The 18366-nt window shown below is 44.4% G+C and overlaps 2 protein-coding genes across 2 annotated transcripts; both read left to right on the top strand.

Moving 5' to 3' along the window:
- Window positions 1-1501: 1501 nt before the first annotated feature.
- LOC130388250 (ras-related protein Rab-6B-like) lies at window positions 1502-7766 on the top strand. The gene is made up of 8 exons (XM_056597667.1): window positions 1502-1620; window positions 3415-3473; window positions 4361-4414; window positions 5026-5131; window positions 5795-5906; window positions 6056-6149; window positions 6320-6386; window positions 7225-7766. Exons 1-8 carry the CDS (start codon window positions 1551-1553, stop codon window positions 7287-7289), a joined length of 627 nt encoding a protein of 208 aa, XP_056453642.1. The 5' UTR covers window positions 1502-1550; the 3' UTR covers window positions 7290-7766.
- Window positions 7767-9691: 1925 nt separating this feature from the next.
- Window positions 9692-15504, top strand: aire (autoimmune regulator). Its single transcript, XM_056596212.1, has 12 exons — window positions 9692-9954; window positions 10709-10883; window positions 11134-11274; window positions 11476-11544; window positions 11677-11805; window positions 12177-12313; window positions 12448-12593; window positions 12749-12818; window positions 13217-13350; window positions 13952-14036; window positions 14213-14296; window positions 14662-15504. Exons 1-12 carry the CDS (start codon window positions 9808-9810, stop codon window positions 14935-14937), a joined length of 1593 nt encoding a protein of 530 aa, XP_056452187.1. The 5' UTR covers window positions 9692-9807; the 3' UTR covers window positions 14938-15504.
- The last annotated feature ends 2862 nt before the right edge of the window (window positions 15505-18366 follow it).

The raw sequence follows: 18366 nt of genomic DNA, 5'->3' as shown, positions 1-18366 counted from the left end.
CATGATGATAGAGTTAGGGTTAGTGAATAAGTGAATGAGGAGATTCATGGTGATAACGTGGTATAGATAAAAGTAGTCTGAATATATTTGGGGGGAAATGTGGTGAGATATTTTCACTGAAGATATTCTCCTCTTATTCGTCTTCAGTCACACTTCATGCTGTTGTGTTTTGTCACTTCCCGCTGCACACCCCTCTCCTCCACAGAGCTATCCCTAAGCAGAGCTTTGGGAGTTAGCTTGGATGTTCTTTGATTTAGGAGGTAAACGTCCCAGAAGTCTTTGTGATGATATTCAACCTGTCACTTACGTGATCGGATTTTCAAAACAGAGCCGTTACTTTACTCCATGAAGAGCACTCACTGTTAAAAGGAATAAGTCATGTATAAATATATATTTAAATGGCATTGGCTTTAACACACATCGAGTATTGACACTGCAGGTTTCCCTGTGGTGGAATATTTAGCACGTTATTTTCATAAACAACACATTTACAAAAACGACACATACAAAACATATATATATTTTCATCAATGTTGTAATCCACACTTTATTATTGTTTTCATGCTGAAAAGGACAATTTCCTGCACTGTCATTGTTTGGATTCATGTTTAACCCCTGCAGCCTGTGAGGGTCAACCCATATATGTAGCCCGTACGACAAGGACAAACTCCGACATGAGTCCAATTAACATGTTTAACCAAAAGCTTCTCGGCCGTATTGCTGCCGAGTCGTCATCAAGTCATTTTATTAGCTTCTTCGGCACACACGGGCTGTCTGGCTGTGGCGTCGATACTGTTGCTTGCAGCTCACAGATTTATCCAGGACGTCAACATTGAACTCACCAAGGAGGGACAAGAGTCCCATAAATTACATGGAAATAATATACTCATAAAGTGATGTCCACATTCTATGAGGATATTGTTTCACGTTTACATGTGAATGGCGAGTGAGCAAATAAACATTTGTACTTAAAAGTAGCGGTTGGGGTATGTTTCTGGACGTGTAGGCCTATATTATATGGTAGGCTTTGTAAGATTGTTTCTGTTGCTTTGTACCTTTTAGAATAAATACCTGGGAACAAAAGTGTGTTTACTATTTTAAGATAAGATAGGCCTAAGATACAAAGACTTTATTCATCTTCTTTATTCAAATATTCATGATTTTTTAGTAAAAATAAATACTTCAGAAATACAGAAATAGCCTACACCAATAAGATAAAATAACAAGGAATACAAAACGGCCAAAAAACAGCAGATCACACCCATACATTTTTAGTAACCCATTAAACTCATTATTCGATTAGCAATTCGAATAAAAACCTATTTCTACGTGATGGGGAGGAAAACGAACAGAAAGGTAAGGGAATGAAATAGTTGAGGTCGTGCTGCGCATGCGTACTAGCTACCGAAACTGACAGGGCGATGCTGAGCTGCATTCCCATCGTTATACGAGGCGAGGAGGACGTATCCCCAGGACGTTAACAGCGCCAGAACCCCACAAAATCCAGGAACATTGTAAAATAACCGCAGGAGAACTCAATCACTACCATCATGTCGGCTGGAGGTGACTTGGGGAACCCTCTGAGGAAATTTAAGCTGGTGTTTCTAGGAGAGCAGAGCGGTGAGTCGTGCCTCCAACATGCACCGCTTCTTGGGGGGGGGGGGGGGGAGGTTGGTTGTCATATCAAGGCAAACAGGCGTATCTTCAAGGCCGATGCCTCTGATCCTTGTTGGTTTTAAAGTTTAAGGTTGATCCTGATATCGTTGCCCTGATTCCACACGTTTCTACCCCGCGTGTGCGGTTGGCCCATTCTGCTTGCGGCGAACGGTATTAGCCAAGGGGGGGGGGGGGGGGAAGCTTAATGCAACTGGAAAACACCCCACACGAGCCCCGATCCCACTAACAGTAAAGCACCCCAACATTGGATGCGACAATAAGGTTGCACAGCATCCTCCCTTTTTGTTCTGATATGTGCGGTCCGTTATGGATGCAAACACTGAATCCGATTGTTTGGTTGCTGTCTGCTGCAGTGGCCGACAAAAATAACTAGAAATTTCATAAAAGATGATTAACGTCAGGTTTTCAGCATTCACATCGTATATCACAGTGCATGCCCTAGATGCCATCGTGAGTTTTTTCTGCTGGTTTTTGGGGGAGAGATGGAGAAACGCTCCCCATGTCAGGTCGGGACACACCCTGGTTGGCCGTGTCTGGAGCATCCTTGAAGCTCGCTGCTGCTCGATGCCGTCATTTGGCGGCTGGGCAGCGATAAGAAACACAAAAATGTTAATAAAATGATGTCCCAGCAGTAGATTCGCATGTTTGACATGTCACCTTTTTTGTTAGTTGTTTGGCATGAATTCAAAACAACTGATTTCGGGTGAGCAGTGATAAAACGCACCCTGAATACGTGGTCGGACATCTATACGAGGCCTACATATAATGTCCTCCAAATTAATGAATGGAAATAACAGTCCATGTATGGTGTGTGTCCGTGTGTGTGTGTGTGTTTGTGTATGTGTGTCTGTGTGTGGTTGTATGTGTATGTGTGTATCTGTGGATGGTGTATGTGTGTGCGTGTGTGTGACTTTGAATGTGTGTGTGTGAGTGTGTGCGCGTGTGTGTGTGCGTGTGTGCGCGTGTGTGTGTGTGCGCGTGTGTGCGTGTGTGTGTGTGTGTGTGTGTGTGTGTGCGCGTGTGTGCGTGTGTGTGTGTGTGTGTGTGTGTGTGTGTGTGTGTGTGCGTGTGTGTGCGCGTGTGTGAGCCTGCATGCGCGCACATGCGTGTGTGAGTGGGCCGCCGTCACTGCCCTAGACTCCACTACAACATGGACTCCACAGACCGCATCGACCGGCACAAACCATGTATTCGCCCCACACACACCTTCCACGTACACCGTCCCCCACCCCCGGCCCGGTGGACGCTGCTGCAATGGTGCTCTCCGTGGTGCTGAAACCAGAGGGAGCCCTCGCCCAGCCACCACGGCCCATTGGCAGCTCTCAACCCGGCCTCTGTCTGCTGCTGACACCCAGCACAGCGGCCTCTTACTCAACCACATCTTTGGTGATGTTGTATAAAATGGCTGGCCGGTTGCATGGCACCCAGGTGGATGCTCGTCCTATGCTAGCCCGCTACATCACCTTGGTTGGAAGACACAGGTCACTGCATGACGAGGATACAGTACAACTCGATTGAATAACTCATCACAATGGGGGTTATGGATAAGGCGACGTGGTTATGGTGAATTGAGTGTCCTAAGGATGTCATAAGGTGGGCAAAGGTTGGGGTTGATGTTCTATTGCATTTATTGTCAGAGTTGTGTTTTGTCTTATCATCCTGTGTGTGTGTGTGTGTGTGTGTTTGTGCGTGCGTGTGTGTGTGTGTGTGTGTGTGCGTGTGTGTGTTGTGTTGCAGTGGGGAAGACCTCTCTGATCACCAGGTTCATGTATGACAGCTTTGACAACACGTATCAGGTGAGCCCATGAGGTAGACTTGTACTGATTAGTCCAATCAGGGCACAGGATTACGGCCTCGGACACAATTTCTCTTTGAGGAATATACCTCCATAAAATGTGTGACTCATGTTTCTCCTTAGAAGATATAATGGAGATAGATAGATCAAATTCGACATCCTAGTAAACGCATGTTTCTATAGGTATGCCTTGGGTGTGTTCGGTACATTAGATAGCAGAGCAACATTGAATGCACTCAACAGATTTGATTGATTTGGTGTCCGTTTGCAGCGGGCCAGATAAAACGTCTGTGGAGAGCTAGCTAGCTGCACTGTAGGTCAGACACATTCTGCATACGGGTAGGCCAGGGAATATACAGTACATTCACATGTAAACGTGAAACCATATCCTCATAGAATGTGGATATCACTTTATGAGTATATTATTCCATGTGATTTATGGGACTCTTGTCCCTCCCTGGTGAGTTTAATGTTGAGTCCTACAGTATACAAGTAATATGTCATTCCCATATCCATTAAGGTATGTGAAATATTCAGTGATTGACTGTGCATGCAGTAAAATCAAAATGACTTTTGCTCTTCAAGCTTATTGAATTTCAGTGTTTAGGTCTTACACTTGTCATGATTCAGTAGAGAGCTGCTCTTTGCTGTAATTTTCTATTTGTTCTCCTGTGTCGTTGTATTTGCGCTCGTGTTGTGTTGTATTTGCGCTCATGTTCTGTTGTATTTGTGCTCATGTTGTGTGGTATTGCTGCTTGTGTTGTGTTGTATTTTTGCTCATGTTGTGTTGTATTTCTGCTTGTGTTGTATTTCGGCTCATGTCGTGTGGTACTTCTGCTCTTGTTGTGTTGTATTTCCCGCTCATGTTGTGTTGTATCTCTGCCACAGGCCACAATTGGGATTGACTTCTTATCGAAGACGATGTACCTGGAGGATCGAACAGTAAGGAACCTGGTTTGACCTTTCCCAAGCACACATGTTTACACAGATGTTTAGACTCCTAAATGTATGCATCTTCAGCACCAACCTGAACTGTACTTCTGATAATCAGATGATGTAATCAATTGGTAGTATATATTAAAAATGGGAAATATTCGGACAAATCAAGCAATCATTTTACTAGTTAAAATGCTGTATTAGTCATTTTGAAGTAGTTTAAGATCAGGGCAGCCACTAGATGATGTGTGCATATGTGTGTGTGTGTGTGCGTGTGTTTGTGTGCGTGTATGCGTGTGTGTGTGTATGTTTGCGTGTGTGTGCGTGTGTTGTGTGAGCCTGCGTGTTTGTGCGTGTATGTGTGTGTGTGAGCCTGTGTGTTTGTGTGTTTGTGTGTGTGTGTGCATGTGTGTGTACGTGTTTGTGTGTGTGTGTGCATGCCTCTGTGTGTGTGTGCGTGTGCATGTTGTGTGAGCCTGTGTGTGTGTGTGTGTGTGTGTGTGTGTGTGTGTGTGTGTGTGTGTTGTGTGTGTGTGTGTGTTGTGTGTGCGTGTGCGTGTGCTGTGCGTGTGCGTGTGCGTGTGTGCGTGTGCGTGTGTGTGTGTGTGTGCGTGTAGGTAAGGCTGCAGCTGTGGGATACTGCAGGACAGGAACGGTTCAGGAGCCTCATCCCGAGCTACATCCGAGACTCAACAGTGGCTGTGGTCGTGTACGACATCACCAGTGAGTCTGTCTATCTGTCTCTCTCTCTGTCCCACTGTCTGTCTGTCTGTCTCTCTTTGCCTCCCTCTCTCTCTCTCTCTCTCTCTCTCTCTCTCTCTCTCTCTCTCTCTCTCTCTCTCTCTCTCTCTCTCTCTCTCTCTCTCTCTATCCATCTATCAACTCTATTTCTCTATCTATATCAATCTATCTGTCTGTCTGCCTGCCTGTCCGTCTGTCTCTCTCTCTGTCTCTCTATCCGTCTCCCTTTCTCTTCGTCTTTCTCTCTCACACTCTCTCCATCCATTAATCTCTCTATTTCTCTATCTCTATCTATCTGTCTGCCTATTATATTATATGCTATCAATATTTTGGTCTGTCTATTCTATTCTATTCCATTCCCTTCTGTTATATCTATCTGTCTGTCTGTCTTTTAATCTATCTTTCAATCTCTCTCCCTCCCCTCTGTCTGTCTGTCTGTCTGTCTGTCTGTCTGTCTGTCTGTCTGTCTGTCTGTCTGTCTGTCTGTCTGTCTGTCTGTCTGTCTGTCTGTCTGTCTGTCTGTCTGTCTGTCTGTCTGTCTCTCTGTCTCTCTGTCTGTCTGTCTCTGTCTCTCTCATAACCCCGCTACATATCGATCTTATCTCTCTGTCTGTACGTCTGTCTAACCTGTCCTATCCTCTCCAGACGTGAACTCCTTCCGGCAGACCTTTAAATGGATCGACGACGTGAGGACTGAGAGGGGCTCTGACGTCATCATCATGCTGGTGGGCAACAAGACAGATCTGGAGGAGAAGAGGTGCGGCCGGTCATCTGTCATCGATTGCTCATGTCTGTTCCCTGTCCACACTCACAATGTGTGCATGCATACTGTATGTACGGGTTTCTTTCATGAAAGGGTGAGGGGGGTTTTGAGCGTTACAGTCTGTGCCCTGGTCTCCTATGCAGGCAGATCACCATCGAGGAGGGGGAGCAGAGAGCGAAAGAACTCAAAGTCATGTTCATTGAGACCAGCGCAAAGACAGGCTGCAATGTAAAACAGGTGCGGCCCCATCCTCTCTTCAGCACCGCGTTTCGGTTTTTATTTACTTCTGAGGATAAAATGCAAGTAGGTTTGATTTATTGTTGGTTAAATGTTGCCCTTCCCCCGGCCTCATTCGTTGTTTTCTTGTTTATTGCCATCATCGACGCGGGGCCTCGGTCCGCCTGTAGCTGTTTCGCCGCGTTGCTGCCGCCCTACCTGGAATGGAAAGCTTGGACGATGCCAACCCCGAAGGCAGTATCCTTTATCAGCCAGACTCAAAGTGCGGACGGCCATGGCTGCCAAACACACAAGAGAGAGGGGGGGAGAGGGACGTGAGAGATAGAGGGAGAGAGAGGGAGAGAGAGGGAGAGAGAGAGAGAGAGAGGGAGAGAAGTACATTTAATCTCATCGTTGCTTCTGGCTCCAATACTAAGAAGGAGCCCAGCTCGCCATTATCCTTCTTGTTCTGAAATACACAGAACCTTTTTACTGAGTCAGTATGACACGACCGGCATGTGGGTGGGGGCTGCAGGTATGGTAACAGCGCCATCTAGTGGCGTACCTCAGAGGTGATCGCTGGTTGGGAGCTCGGATGTACTAGTTCCCTTTATGTGGGGCTGGGTCTCCAGACAGCTTCTCCAATATTAATTACTTACATTTGGACTCACTATGATGAGATGAAACTGGACATTTAAAAAAATCAATGTGGCACTCTAGTAGCTCATAATTGTGACTTACTACGTTATCTGCAATCTAGCCTATACAGCAAAGAATCCCTATTTACACTCAGTAAGTGTATATTGTATGCAAACTGATTAGCAAGCAATGATACAGTTATACATCCATATTTATAAAGGAACATACCAAATGGGTACATCGATCATATGCTGCTGCATGTGAGACGTGACAATATGAAATACACTGGGACACCAACTCAAATCTTTAATTATTCATGTTTTGTGATGTGATGATATGGATTCTGGATATGGGCCTTCATAGAGCGTCTTATCTAACATTTCAAAAAACATCTGTAATGCGTCTATGAGACAAACAATTGTGCCTATTTTTTTTCCTTAACTCTTCTGTTCTCCAGTGATTGACATCAAGCTGGACAAACCAGCAGAGCCGACCGTCCCCGAGGGCGGGTGCTCATGTTAGTGCAGAGCTGCTGATTGCACAGCTCCCCCTCACACCATAGGCTTGTTGTGTTGCTTACTACTGGTTAGCTGCCAGTCAAATTCTCTAATTGGATATGGGATCCGGGCCTTGTGTCTGATTGGAAAAAAAATCTCACTTTATCTTTCAGTCTTGTTCAGTTGTAAAATATTGTATACTTTGTCAATATGTAAGTGCTGGAAAGAAAAACAGGGGAAAGATTCATTGAACTAAAACAAAAACAACAACAAACTAAGAGTTTTGGCTGATGAAAAGGGGATACAAATAGGAGTTCTTTTCGCCATTATGTTTTGTATTTTTTTATATATAAAAAAGGTAAAGCACCAAAAATGATGCCTCACCATAAAAGGAGAAATATTCGGGTTAAGCCATTTTTCCAAGATGGCCGACGACCACATCTGAATGTCTGCAGCACGCATGCACACCGATCTGATCTACGACCTCTCCACCTCCAGAGTATCTCTCCCTCTCTCTACCCTGATCTGATCTGTGACCTTCCCGCTTCCAGAGTCCGTCTCTCTCTACCCTGGGAAGGAAAGGGTTGGCAGAATGTATCAGAGAATGTTCCAGAGCCTTTGGAGGCCTACCCCCCCTCCCCCCACGAGATTCAAATTACAGTTGGTTCCACCGAACAGTAGCAGTGAAGATATAGTGACACTATATATATATATGGGTTTAACTTTTATACGACAAACTAGTCTGTGGTCAAAGAAGAGTAACAATAATAATAAGAAAAAGAAAAAGAAAAAAAAAGGATGACTTAATATCACACACTTATTTCAGTTTCCCACCACCCCCACACCTACTCCCAGTCAATCCACTACCCCCTACCCCCCCCACCACCACCCTGTTCCCGTAACACATTACTGAAGATCCACTGTAATGCACTGCACTGTATATAATAATGTAATATGTATGTTGTGAACGTCCCTCTGTAGAAGTGGTCCTTGTTCACCAGTATGAATAATGTAATAATGTTTAATGATTAATAAATGACAGATTAAAGGGCTTCACTCTCCTAACCATCAACACTAAGTGGGACCAAAATGGTAGATTATTTGAGTGCTCATCCTTTTTATTTTTCATCCGACTAATGTGGCTTCAAAGCTTACCTAAACATTTTTTTATTCCACATACGGAATGGTTCATTCCCAGAAGAGGTGTTGCAAGAACTTCCATCAAAGGTTTAGAAACCAGTGCATAATTTATTGCATGTGATGTATCAGCGAGTTCTTAAAATGATACAGCTCCTAATATTAACGTTGGCTATGATCTCCAACATGAACCGTGTCCTGGTTTACTCGCCGGGGTTCAGCGTCTTTAACATGTGTGTCGGTTCCCTGGTGGACCCGAACGGACCGGTGATTAAGGTATTAGCTACACCTGTGTTTGTTCAGACAAGAGGTAATAGCCTCCCTGCCTCGAAGGAGGTGATTCGTTTTGCAGCAAAAAAACAAACGATGCAAACAAAATCACAGGTAGGGCAATAGAATGCCAGTGTGTCTTATTTAATGATAATCTTATCCAAGATTTTCTGTCTGGGAATTGCTTAAGTAAATCTTAACTCAGAACTTTTAATTAAAAGACTTTTAGGCTGAAAATACATTATGCATTATGTTTTGACAGAAAGATCTGTTTAATTGTTATACAAGATATTCACAATGTGATTTATTATAAGTGTAATATTTATGTATACATATACACAGCAGTTGAAAGGGCGAGCAGTAAATCTGACTGGAGTTTCGGGGAAGTTGGCGTGGAAAGCACCTCTGAAAGAAAAACCTTGGAGGCTATTCTTGGTCGAGCAACTTAACCAATTAACTGAGAAGTCATCTATCATGACTGGTATTCCCCCAGACGGACAGACTGTGTGTGTGTGTGTGTGTGTGTGTGTGTGTGTGTGTGTGTGTGTGTGTGTGTGTGTGTGTGTGTGTGTGTGTGTGTGTGTGTGTGTGTGTGTGTGTGTGTGTGTGTGTGTGTGCAGGTAAGGCTGTGTGAAATTATCAGGAATATTTCAGAGAAAATATTACTTTGTATTCCTATCGATGTTTTAATAGCCTGAAATGTTAAGGGAATTGTGTCTGTGTGTATGGGTGTGTGTGTGTGTGTATGTCTTTGTGTGCGCATTTATAACACTTGATCGCATGCAATTCCAAAGACTCGACTAGATGGATGCAAACTATTTCAGATATTTGACTCTTTTCTCTAAAACACCACCTTCCTCTTATAAAAAGACACACCTCCTCCCAGGCAACATTAACACATCTCAAACCTCCCTGTTACTCCCTCACACGTTCAGGGTGTAAAAGGGTGGACACGTCCAACTCATCAAAACCAGGATCCCCGTTCTTCTTGTCCACACAACACTGAACGTCCATCAGGCTTAGTGTATAGATGCACCATGCAACAGACCTGCATACACCGAAAAAAGACTCAGGGTAACATGTTCATGCTTCAGATTTACGGGGACTCAGATATCTACACACAGAGTTAGAGTAACATGTCCAGGGTTGAGATTTATGGGACCACCGACCTTCGCACTCGGCTGAGAGAGCTGCGCACCGACATCGCCATGGCCGTAGACGACCCCTTCCCCCTGGTGCACGGCCTGGCTGATAGAAACATCATCACTGAGCAGCTGCTCAAGGTAAGAGGATAGGAGCTCATCCATCACACAACACCGACCAGAAGAGGCTAACGTAGCGTCAACGGTCATGCTACAACCTTTTGGTTGCAATACAATATTTTCATTTATTTGACATGCTATAATCAGATCATCATTTGACCTTAACAGTAAAACGAATCCAATTTGAAACTAGGTCAGTCAAGGATTGATATCATAAGCACCTGTGTTTACGTTTAGTTGCCAGTGTGCTCTTGTGAAGGTCATTGTTTGATGGGATATTATACAAGCAATAATAGGTTGTGTACATCTTCATGTTCTGTACCTGAGCAGTACAGAACAACCTTTGTCCCCACAGCCATCAGACTACACAACAACTCAGGCAAGGGTAGTGGCCCATCATGACTCTTTCTGTCTCTCTCTCCCTCAACCCAGCCCCCACACACACTGGACAGTGTGGAATTGCGTAATATTTATTTATTTATGTCTACCACTGGCTGTTTTTTAAATGCAATTTCAATTGTGTGCAATATTGCTCACTTTTATTTACTTTTTTGATTGACTTTTACCGGTTGTCCATTTCGTTACCATCTGTCGACTACCTTTTCGAGCTACTGGAAACCTGAGTTCCCCAAGGGGATGAATAAAATATCCATCTATCAATCCACGGGCAACACTCTAAATACTTGACAAAATAATGAAATATTTGTACCACTGTTGAATGCATCATCATGAAAACGACGCTTGAGGAGAGCTCTCTGCTGTCTACGTCTCTCAGGACACGATGGTGAGCCAGGGGAAGACCGGGGTGCACAGGGCCATGTACTCCCTGGTGTCCTGGGTCCTGCTTCAGGGTCGACCCATCCTCCGGGCCTTCTGGAGCAGTCTTACCAAGGACTACAACATGGAGAGCTACCCCAAGCTACACTGCCTGCTCACCAGGGAGCCTGCACGTAGGGGATGGGGTTTTGACTACACCTTGGCTAGAGTGGGCACCCACTTGTTCTGAAGCCTCATCAGTTCCTTTACTGGGAAGCTCTCGTCCTCGTTTACATGTGTATGCATGCATTGAAATAAGCACAAAAAAGTTTGTGTGACATAATGTAACGTAATGTATTATAATATATTATCATATCATGTATCATATATCATTTAATCCCACATCATCCTTTATTATCTAACATGGTGTCACGTTCATGACAGGTGTAAATGTGGGAAAATACAGATGTGTGAAAAGGTCTACCGAAGGCTCCAGGGAACATCACCACGTAAAGCGGAACGGTGCAGACAGAAAGAAGACCTCCAACACACACTATGTAGAACACAACTCTAAGAAGAAGAAAGGTTGTTATTTGTGTATTTATTTCATTGTCAGTTCTAGAATGTATAATGTGTAGGATGTATGTTTTTAATTGTGAATACATATATTGCACATTAATATAGTGATTTGGCATAATTGTTTAAGATATAATAACTGTCAAACATTAAAACGATTTTTCTAAATTACAGAGCTGGTATTAACACTTGTTATTGTCATTGTTTTAGAGGACAAATTAAAGTCACAAAAAACAAAAAGTATCAAAGCACAGATGGCTCCAGTACTAGCGGCCAAAGGTAATTATTTAAACACGATCCAATTAAAATGATCATTATCAACTTCTACTCAGCCTCCATTTTGTCCAACCAATGCGATGTTTTCCCCATTACATTTCCTGACCACGTCTTGCCGCTGATGTGACACCAAAGGTGGGAGGGCAGTGACGCCGGACCTGAGAACCGTCCCTCCCTTCTCCATACGCTCCTCTTCCTCTACTAGGAACGTACCGGAGAGTCAGGAGGCAAGGGAGGAGGCCCCCAGGAGCCAGGTCCCCAACGGTAAGCCTTTAGAAATGGTGTGCGTGTGTGTGTGTGTGTGTGTGTGTGTGTGTGTGTGTGTGTGTGTGTGTGTGTGTGTGTGTGTGTGTGTGTGTGTGTGTGTGTGTGTGTGTGTGTGTGTGTGTGTGTGTGTGTGAGCGCGTATATGCATATATGACAACAGATTTGAATTATACCTGCACCAAAAAATAAACAGATCAATATCTCCGAAGGTATTTATATTATAATTATTGTTATCATATTACTAATTATTGTCTTTGAGAGCATGTTGTTCTCCTCGAAACTTACTCCACTACTATTTAAACGTTGCCCTTTCTATGCCTAGATCTAGATTTGGTTAGTGTCATTATCAGTTGCTTGGCAATTCACAGAAAGTGCCAAAATGTGCATTGGAGTCGCAAGTCAGGATTACTCCTCTGTGCTCGAGGAAGACAATGGACCCCAAAAGGTCTGTGTGGCAACGACTCTGGTTCACCACACGAGGGCGACAAACACCAACATTACAGAGGTACTAACGCTGAACATCTGATATGTTGATCATTTGAACTTTCCCTGTAACTCATGCGTGTGTGCGTATGTGTCTGTGTGCCTGTGTATTCGTCTGTGTGTGCGTGCGTGTCTGTGTGCGTGCGCGTTACTCAGCTTCACCTTAACGATGATGAGTGCGCCGTGTGTAAAGACGGCGGGGAGTTGATTTGCTGTGACGGCTGTCCCAGAGCCTTCCACCTAGGCTGCCTACAGCCTCCACTCGCATCAATAGCGAGGTACGGGGTCCGGTGGGGCTCTAGGTAAGGACGAGCGGATGCGTCAAACAACGTTGGCCCATTTAGTTGCCTGTAATGGTGACTGTGTCCCTCCTTGACATCAGAGACGGTCAGACACTATTTCAACACACGCTTTAGGAATGTGTTTTTCAGTTTTGATTTCACTTTGAAATATGCAGCGGGACTTGGGAATGTCAGTGGTGCCATGGCAACAAGCTGAAAATGGAGACTGGCAAGGCCCCTTATCAGGTGAGCTACTCAGGGATCCAATCATCTAACAGCAACAACATAGTTGTTGGCTTACATGTGCTGGGAAGTTGCCGGTGATCACTTCTGGATAATACATTATTTACTCTATTTCACCTTATATTATATTTGATATATTTGATAAGATACACAATTATTGATGAAATTACGTTCTTTTTCAGAGAGGCAATGGATTCTTATTGGGAAACTTTATTACTATGTGTTTATGTGTATGTGTATGTGCTTGTGTTTGTGCGATTTGTGTGTGTGTGTGTGTGTGTGTGTGTGTGTGTGTGTGTGTGTGTGTGTGTGTGTGTGTGTGTGTGTGTGTGTGTGTGTGTGTGTGTGTGTGTGTGTGTGTGTGTGTGTGTGCATGCGTATGTGTGCGCGTGTGTGGCGAGTGTGTCTGTGTGTGTGTCCAGTTTTCAGGCGGGGTTGATGGTGCTGTGTGCGGTGTTTGCCTCCTGACTGGAGGCCAGCTAAGCCAATGTCCTCAGTGCCTGCGATGCTACCACCTCCAATGTCACTTCAACAAGTAAACGCCCATCACCAACACATCAACACTCGTCAACACAGCAGCGGCCTTAGGAATTTTTCCTCGCTTGTACCTCTACATTAGTCCTAGTCGCATCTGTAGCACCCCACCATTAGCAAGGCACACATGCTAATAATTCACCACAGTGATTTAAGTTTAAAGTAGCCTTCCTAATTGGTAGTGCAGACTGCAGCTGCACTCGCTCGTGGGGCTGTACTCTGCTATTATCATGCTGAAGGTGGATACTTATGTGGCCAGCCCACCCCCAACTAATAGACTGTAATGGACCTTTGCAGCCTCCATTGGCTTTTTCCGCTGGTCAATGACCAACACTGTATTTGGTGATGGAGGCATAATGACATATTGATTATCAACAACAGCACGTGCACGCACACGCACAAGAAAACACACGCACACACGCGCACGCACACACACAGACAGAAGAACACACACACACACACACACACACACACACACACACACACACACACACACACACACACACACACACACACACACACACACACACACACACACACACACACACACACACACCAGGTTATATTTGATGACCATTTACTGGATGTCCTTTCAACACCAGGGAGAGGTCTGTCTGCTTATCCTGCATCCTTCTCTCAAACCAACACCCAGAGGAAAGGCCTGAGTCTGGGGCTGCAGGGTTGCAGGTATGTGTGAGAGTGTGTTGGTCTGTGCACATGTGCGTGTGTGTATTAGACTTATTTTACTCTTTTCATCTCTCTATCCGCATTTTATTAATGTGTGTGTGTGTGTGTGTGTGTGCATGTGCGTGTGTGTGTGTGTGTGTGTGTGTGTGTGTGTGTGTGTGCATGTGCATTCTCAGGTGGTTCAACCACTAAATGTGCAGAACTTCTCTTTCCTTGATTCCATCATCCAGAGGGAGGAAGTTGACTGTATCATCGGAGAGGTAAGCACTGTAACACAGGCATAATGTGTCACCAGCTGTATCGGGCATATCCACAACTGGGTCTCCTTTGCATGGGGTCCAAGCTTGGTTTCAATGGAGAGAGAGTAACTGAGTTAAATTGTGTATCTGAAATCCATTAGCTCAATAAATATTGCTTGATTAGCTCAATCAATAACTTTCATCAGTTTTCCAAACTAATTTCTGTGAGACTCACAGAGACTCTCCGTGATATATAAAATAAAATTAAACAATACTCATAATTATAAACGTAATCATTACCTCTACCATAATCATAATTGTTATCATATCAATAAAAAATGTAATTAATTCGATGCCACCATGGTGACCAATTTCTCTCTGGGCAGGAATCCATGGATGGGCTCCTGCAGTGGGCCTTTCACAGTGTCCCCTGGCCCCTGGCTGACTCGCAGGGGCCCTACCAGCTAGGGGGAGACACCAGGCTCCTGCCTGACTCTCAGGGGCCCTCCCAGCTAGGGGGAGACACCAGCGGGCCCCTGCCTGACTCTCGGGGGCTTTCAGAGATAGGGGTAGTTACAAGCAGGCCCCTACCTGACTCTCAGGGCCCCTACCGAGTTAATACCAGCAACACCCAGCATGGTATGGAAAACCCTCTCATATAGCTTCAGAGTTACATGTATATTCTCTCTTCTCTATTTTAATTATTAATTTCCTAGTTGTAGCATTAGCGGGGTTTTGATTATGTTTTCTTTAACATGCATGTTTGCTGTGATTGTTTGAGTTTTGGTGTGTCCAGTTATGGCGTGTCGCCTGTTGAATGTGGTTGACTAGTTGATTAAACAATGAATGAAGCTGTTCTAATGGCCGACTGTAGATTCACTTTTAATGCACTTGCTTAAATGAGGAACAGCCCGTTCTTCCCTATCTCTATTATACGTATTATAGCAACGCTTTTGGAGGAAACCTGTGACTTCCGCTATCGCTCTGGAACAAAATCGGAATCCTTGCAGCACTTAATTTACACCTGATGTTTTTTTTCAAAACAGAGATAACGTTTTGTCTAGACGTTTGTCTAAGCCATCTATCATTCCTCTAATCCCCTTTTTCTTTGAATCTATCATTCAGCTCCTTCTTGTGAGCTTCCCTTGCTTGGCACCTTTTGCAGCATCTCGAGTGAAAAATCAGTTTTACCAGATTTGCGCTCTCACTCCCTTTGGATTCTGACAGCCCTCGATAAGGGCTTGCTTAATACGTATTCCTAAATCGACATACAAATATGCAGATACATTAACATAGGTACATACCTATGTATATTTATATACCCTGGCACATGGAGGCCCTAACTTTACCGTACATCAACTCAAAGCACCCTCCCAAAAAGAACAACTTGCAACCGCCCAAATGCCTTGCCCGTGCATCGACAAGCTTCATCATTATTCTCAGGCTTTTGTTCTCATTATTTCAATCTGGGAAAGAATGTACATTCACACAATGCACCAGATGGTTCGAGTTTGATATGGTATGCATATGAGAAGCACGAGAAAAAAATGGCCTCAATTGAACAGGAATTCCTTGAAGACTATCACTTAGATGTGGAATGTTGTTTTTGTCCGGGGATTCGGGAGTTTTAGCATAACTGCAGAAGGATGGACTTCTGCCAAGGCAGCCAGAGGATTCTTTTTCTCCCTCGATCCCTTTGGGTTGCCATGGTTTCCGATAGCTCCACACCACAAAACAAAGAGATGAGTTGGAGTTGATCTCCTTGCCATTGTGTACAAAATCTGTAATATGTGTCTATGTATATTTTTCGTTTGCAGACTTCAACTCCAACTAATGCTCCGAAATCCCAAAATAAGAGTATGTTGATAAATCACGTTGATTTGTATTAAGACAATTTTAATTTAAGAAACGAAAGAGTTAAAATGTACATATTCCCTTCATGGTAATAGCCCCTCTCTCTGTTGACATGCCACTAAAGATCAGTGTATTATATGATTATGAAACAACATAATCCCTGTATCACATCGCACCTCGAGAATTATAACAATTCAAAACCTCCCTACATGTTAACTATTTGTCATACATGGCGTTCTATACAAATTACTATCCCAGCCCACAGGTCAGCTGAAACATTGATGAATCACACATTCCTCCACAATCACAGAGATGCATGGCATCGTATCTCAGAAGCCCAACATGACCCCATTTAAAAACACATTTGTAATCTTGCCGGCTCTCTGATGGACACCACCTCCCACCTCAAGGGGGCCCTAGAAGGATGTTTAGTGATGGATATTTCATTAAAATGTTTCTGCTCTGAGTAAGCAGGATGTAAAAAAAACAAAACACATATATTTACACACACTCATAGTGTTAAGCCCTAAATGAACAGACGCGCACGCACGCACGCGCACACACGCCCACACACACACACACACACACACACACACACACACACACACACACACACACACACACACACACACACACACACACACACACACACACACACACACACACACACACACACACACACACACACACACACAGGCAGGCAGGCACACTAACACAGGCGCACACATAAGTACACAGACAAAGGATCGATGTGTTGCAACGCATCCAGTGTTGTTCACAGCATTGGAATCCCAAGGAAAGATGTGGTAGCGTTCCCACGGCCCTCTCCGTCCTTCTCTATGGCTCTCTGCCCCCTCAGATAGAGGTGGGGGGGGGGGGGGAGTTTTCACACAGGTGTCAACACTGGCTTCTCTTGCCTTTGGTGTACCAGTGGGGGGTAAAAGTGAGAGAGTTGGTTAGGGCTGCATAACTTTGTGGTCAGCACACACTCCCCACTCTCCTATTCCCCCCCACGCCCCCCAAATAAAAGATATTTCTCTCTTTTTTCAACTATTGTTACAGGCGGGAAATGATAGAGGCTGTCTTCATGGATGCATTGTCTTTAGATGTGCTGGGTGTAAGGTTCCTGGGTATTGTCTTAGATCTGCGTGGTGTTGGGTTTCACAGGCTCAACGTCTCTCCAGCCCTTTGTTCCTCAAGGCACACCGGGTTTTGGAGACATTTTGGAAATCCTATAGTACTTTACTGTTGTTCACAGTCAGTGACTCCTATAGTGGGTCTACTGGGCCTGGTAGTGTGGTATAATGGGCCTGTCGGCACGGTTTAATGGGCCTGCGAGCATAGTATATAAGGTCTGTTAGCATTTAGTGGGGCTTTGATCGTAGTATGGGTCTCTTGGTGTATACTGGGGCTTTGATCGTAGTATGGGTCTCTTGGTGTATACTGGGGCTTTGATCGTAGTATGGGTCTCTTGGTGCATACTGGGGCTTTGATCGTAGTATACTGGGTCTCCTAGTGTATACTGGGGCTTTGATCGTAGTATACTGGGTCTCCTAGCGTATACTGGGGCTTTGATCGTAGTATACTCGGTTTCTTAGCGTATACTGGGGGTTTGATTGTAGTACGTGTAGCATAGTATACTGGGCCTGTGAGCATATATACTGGGCCTTTGACCATATATACTGGGCCTTTGACCATATATACTGGGCCTTTGACCATATATACTGGGCCTTTGACCATATACACTGGGCCTTTGACCATATACACTGGGCCTTTGACCATATATACTGGGCCTTTGACCATATATACTGGGCCTTTGACCATATATACTGGGCCTTTGACCATATATACTGGGCCTTTGACCATATATACTGGGCCTTTGACCATATACACTGGGCCTTTGACCATATATACTGGGCCTTTGACCGTATTTACTGGGCCTGTTCTTTTATACTGGGCCGTTGAGCAGGTACGGTCCTTCAACCTGTTTGAGTTGTTCATCTCGTCGCAGTGATGAGGGTTCACTTCCAGCATTCCACTGTTATATAAGCCTGGTGCCGTGTCACTCCCTGAGATGTTGTTATTTGGGATTCCCAGTGAAGTGGATCAGAACGCACAGCTAGCTAGGGGTGAACGCACACATTTTATGTACTTTATTTGATTCCACATTACAAGTTAATATCATTTTAGGAACCAAATGTGATGAATTATCCAGCAACTATTTGACCAACAAACAT

The sequence above is a fragment of the Gadus chalcogrammus genome, chromosome 8 (assembly GCF_026213295.1).
Source record: "Gadus chalcogrammus isolate NIFS_2021 chromosome 8, NIFS_Gcha_1.0, whole genome shotgun sequence".
In the NCBI taxonomy this organism is placed as follows: domain Eukaryota; kingdom Metazoa; phylum Chordata; class Actinopteri; order Gadiformes; family Gadidae; genus Gadus; species Gadus chalcogrammus.
Note: the sequence above shows the minus strand (reverse complement) of the source record. Positions and strands in the feature narration are given on the sequence as shown.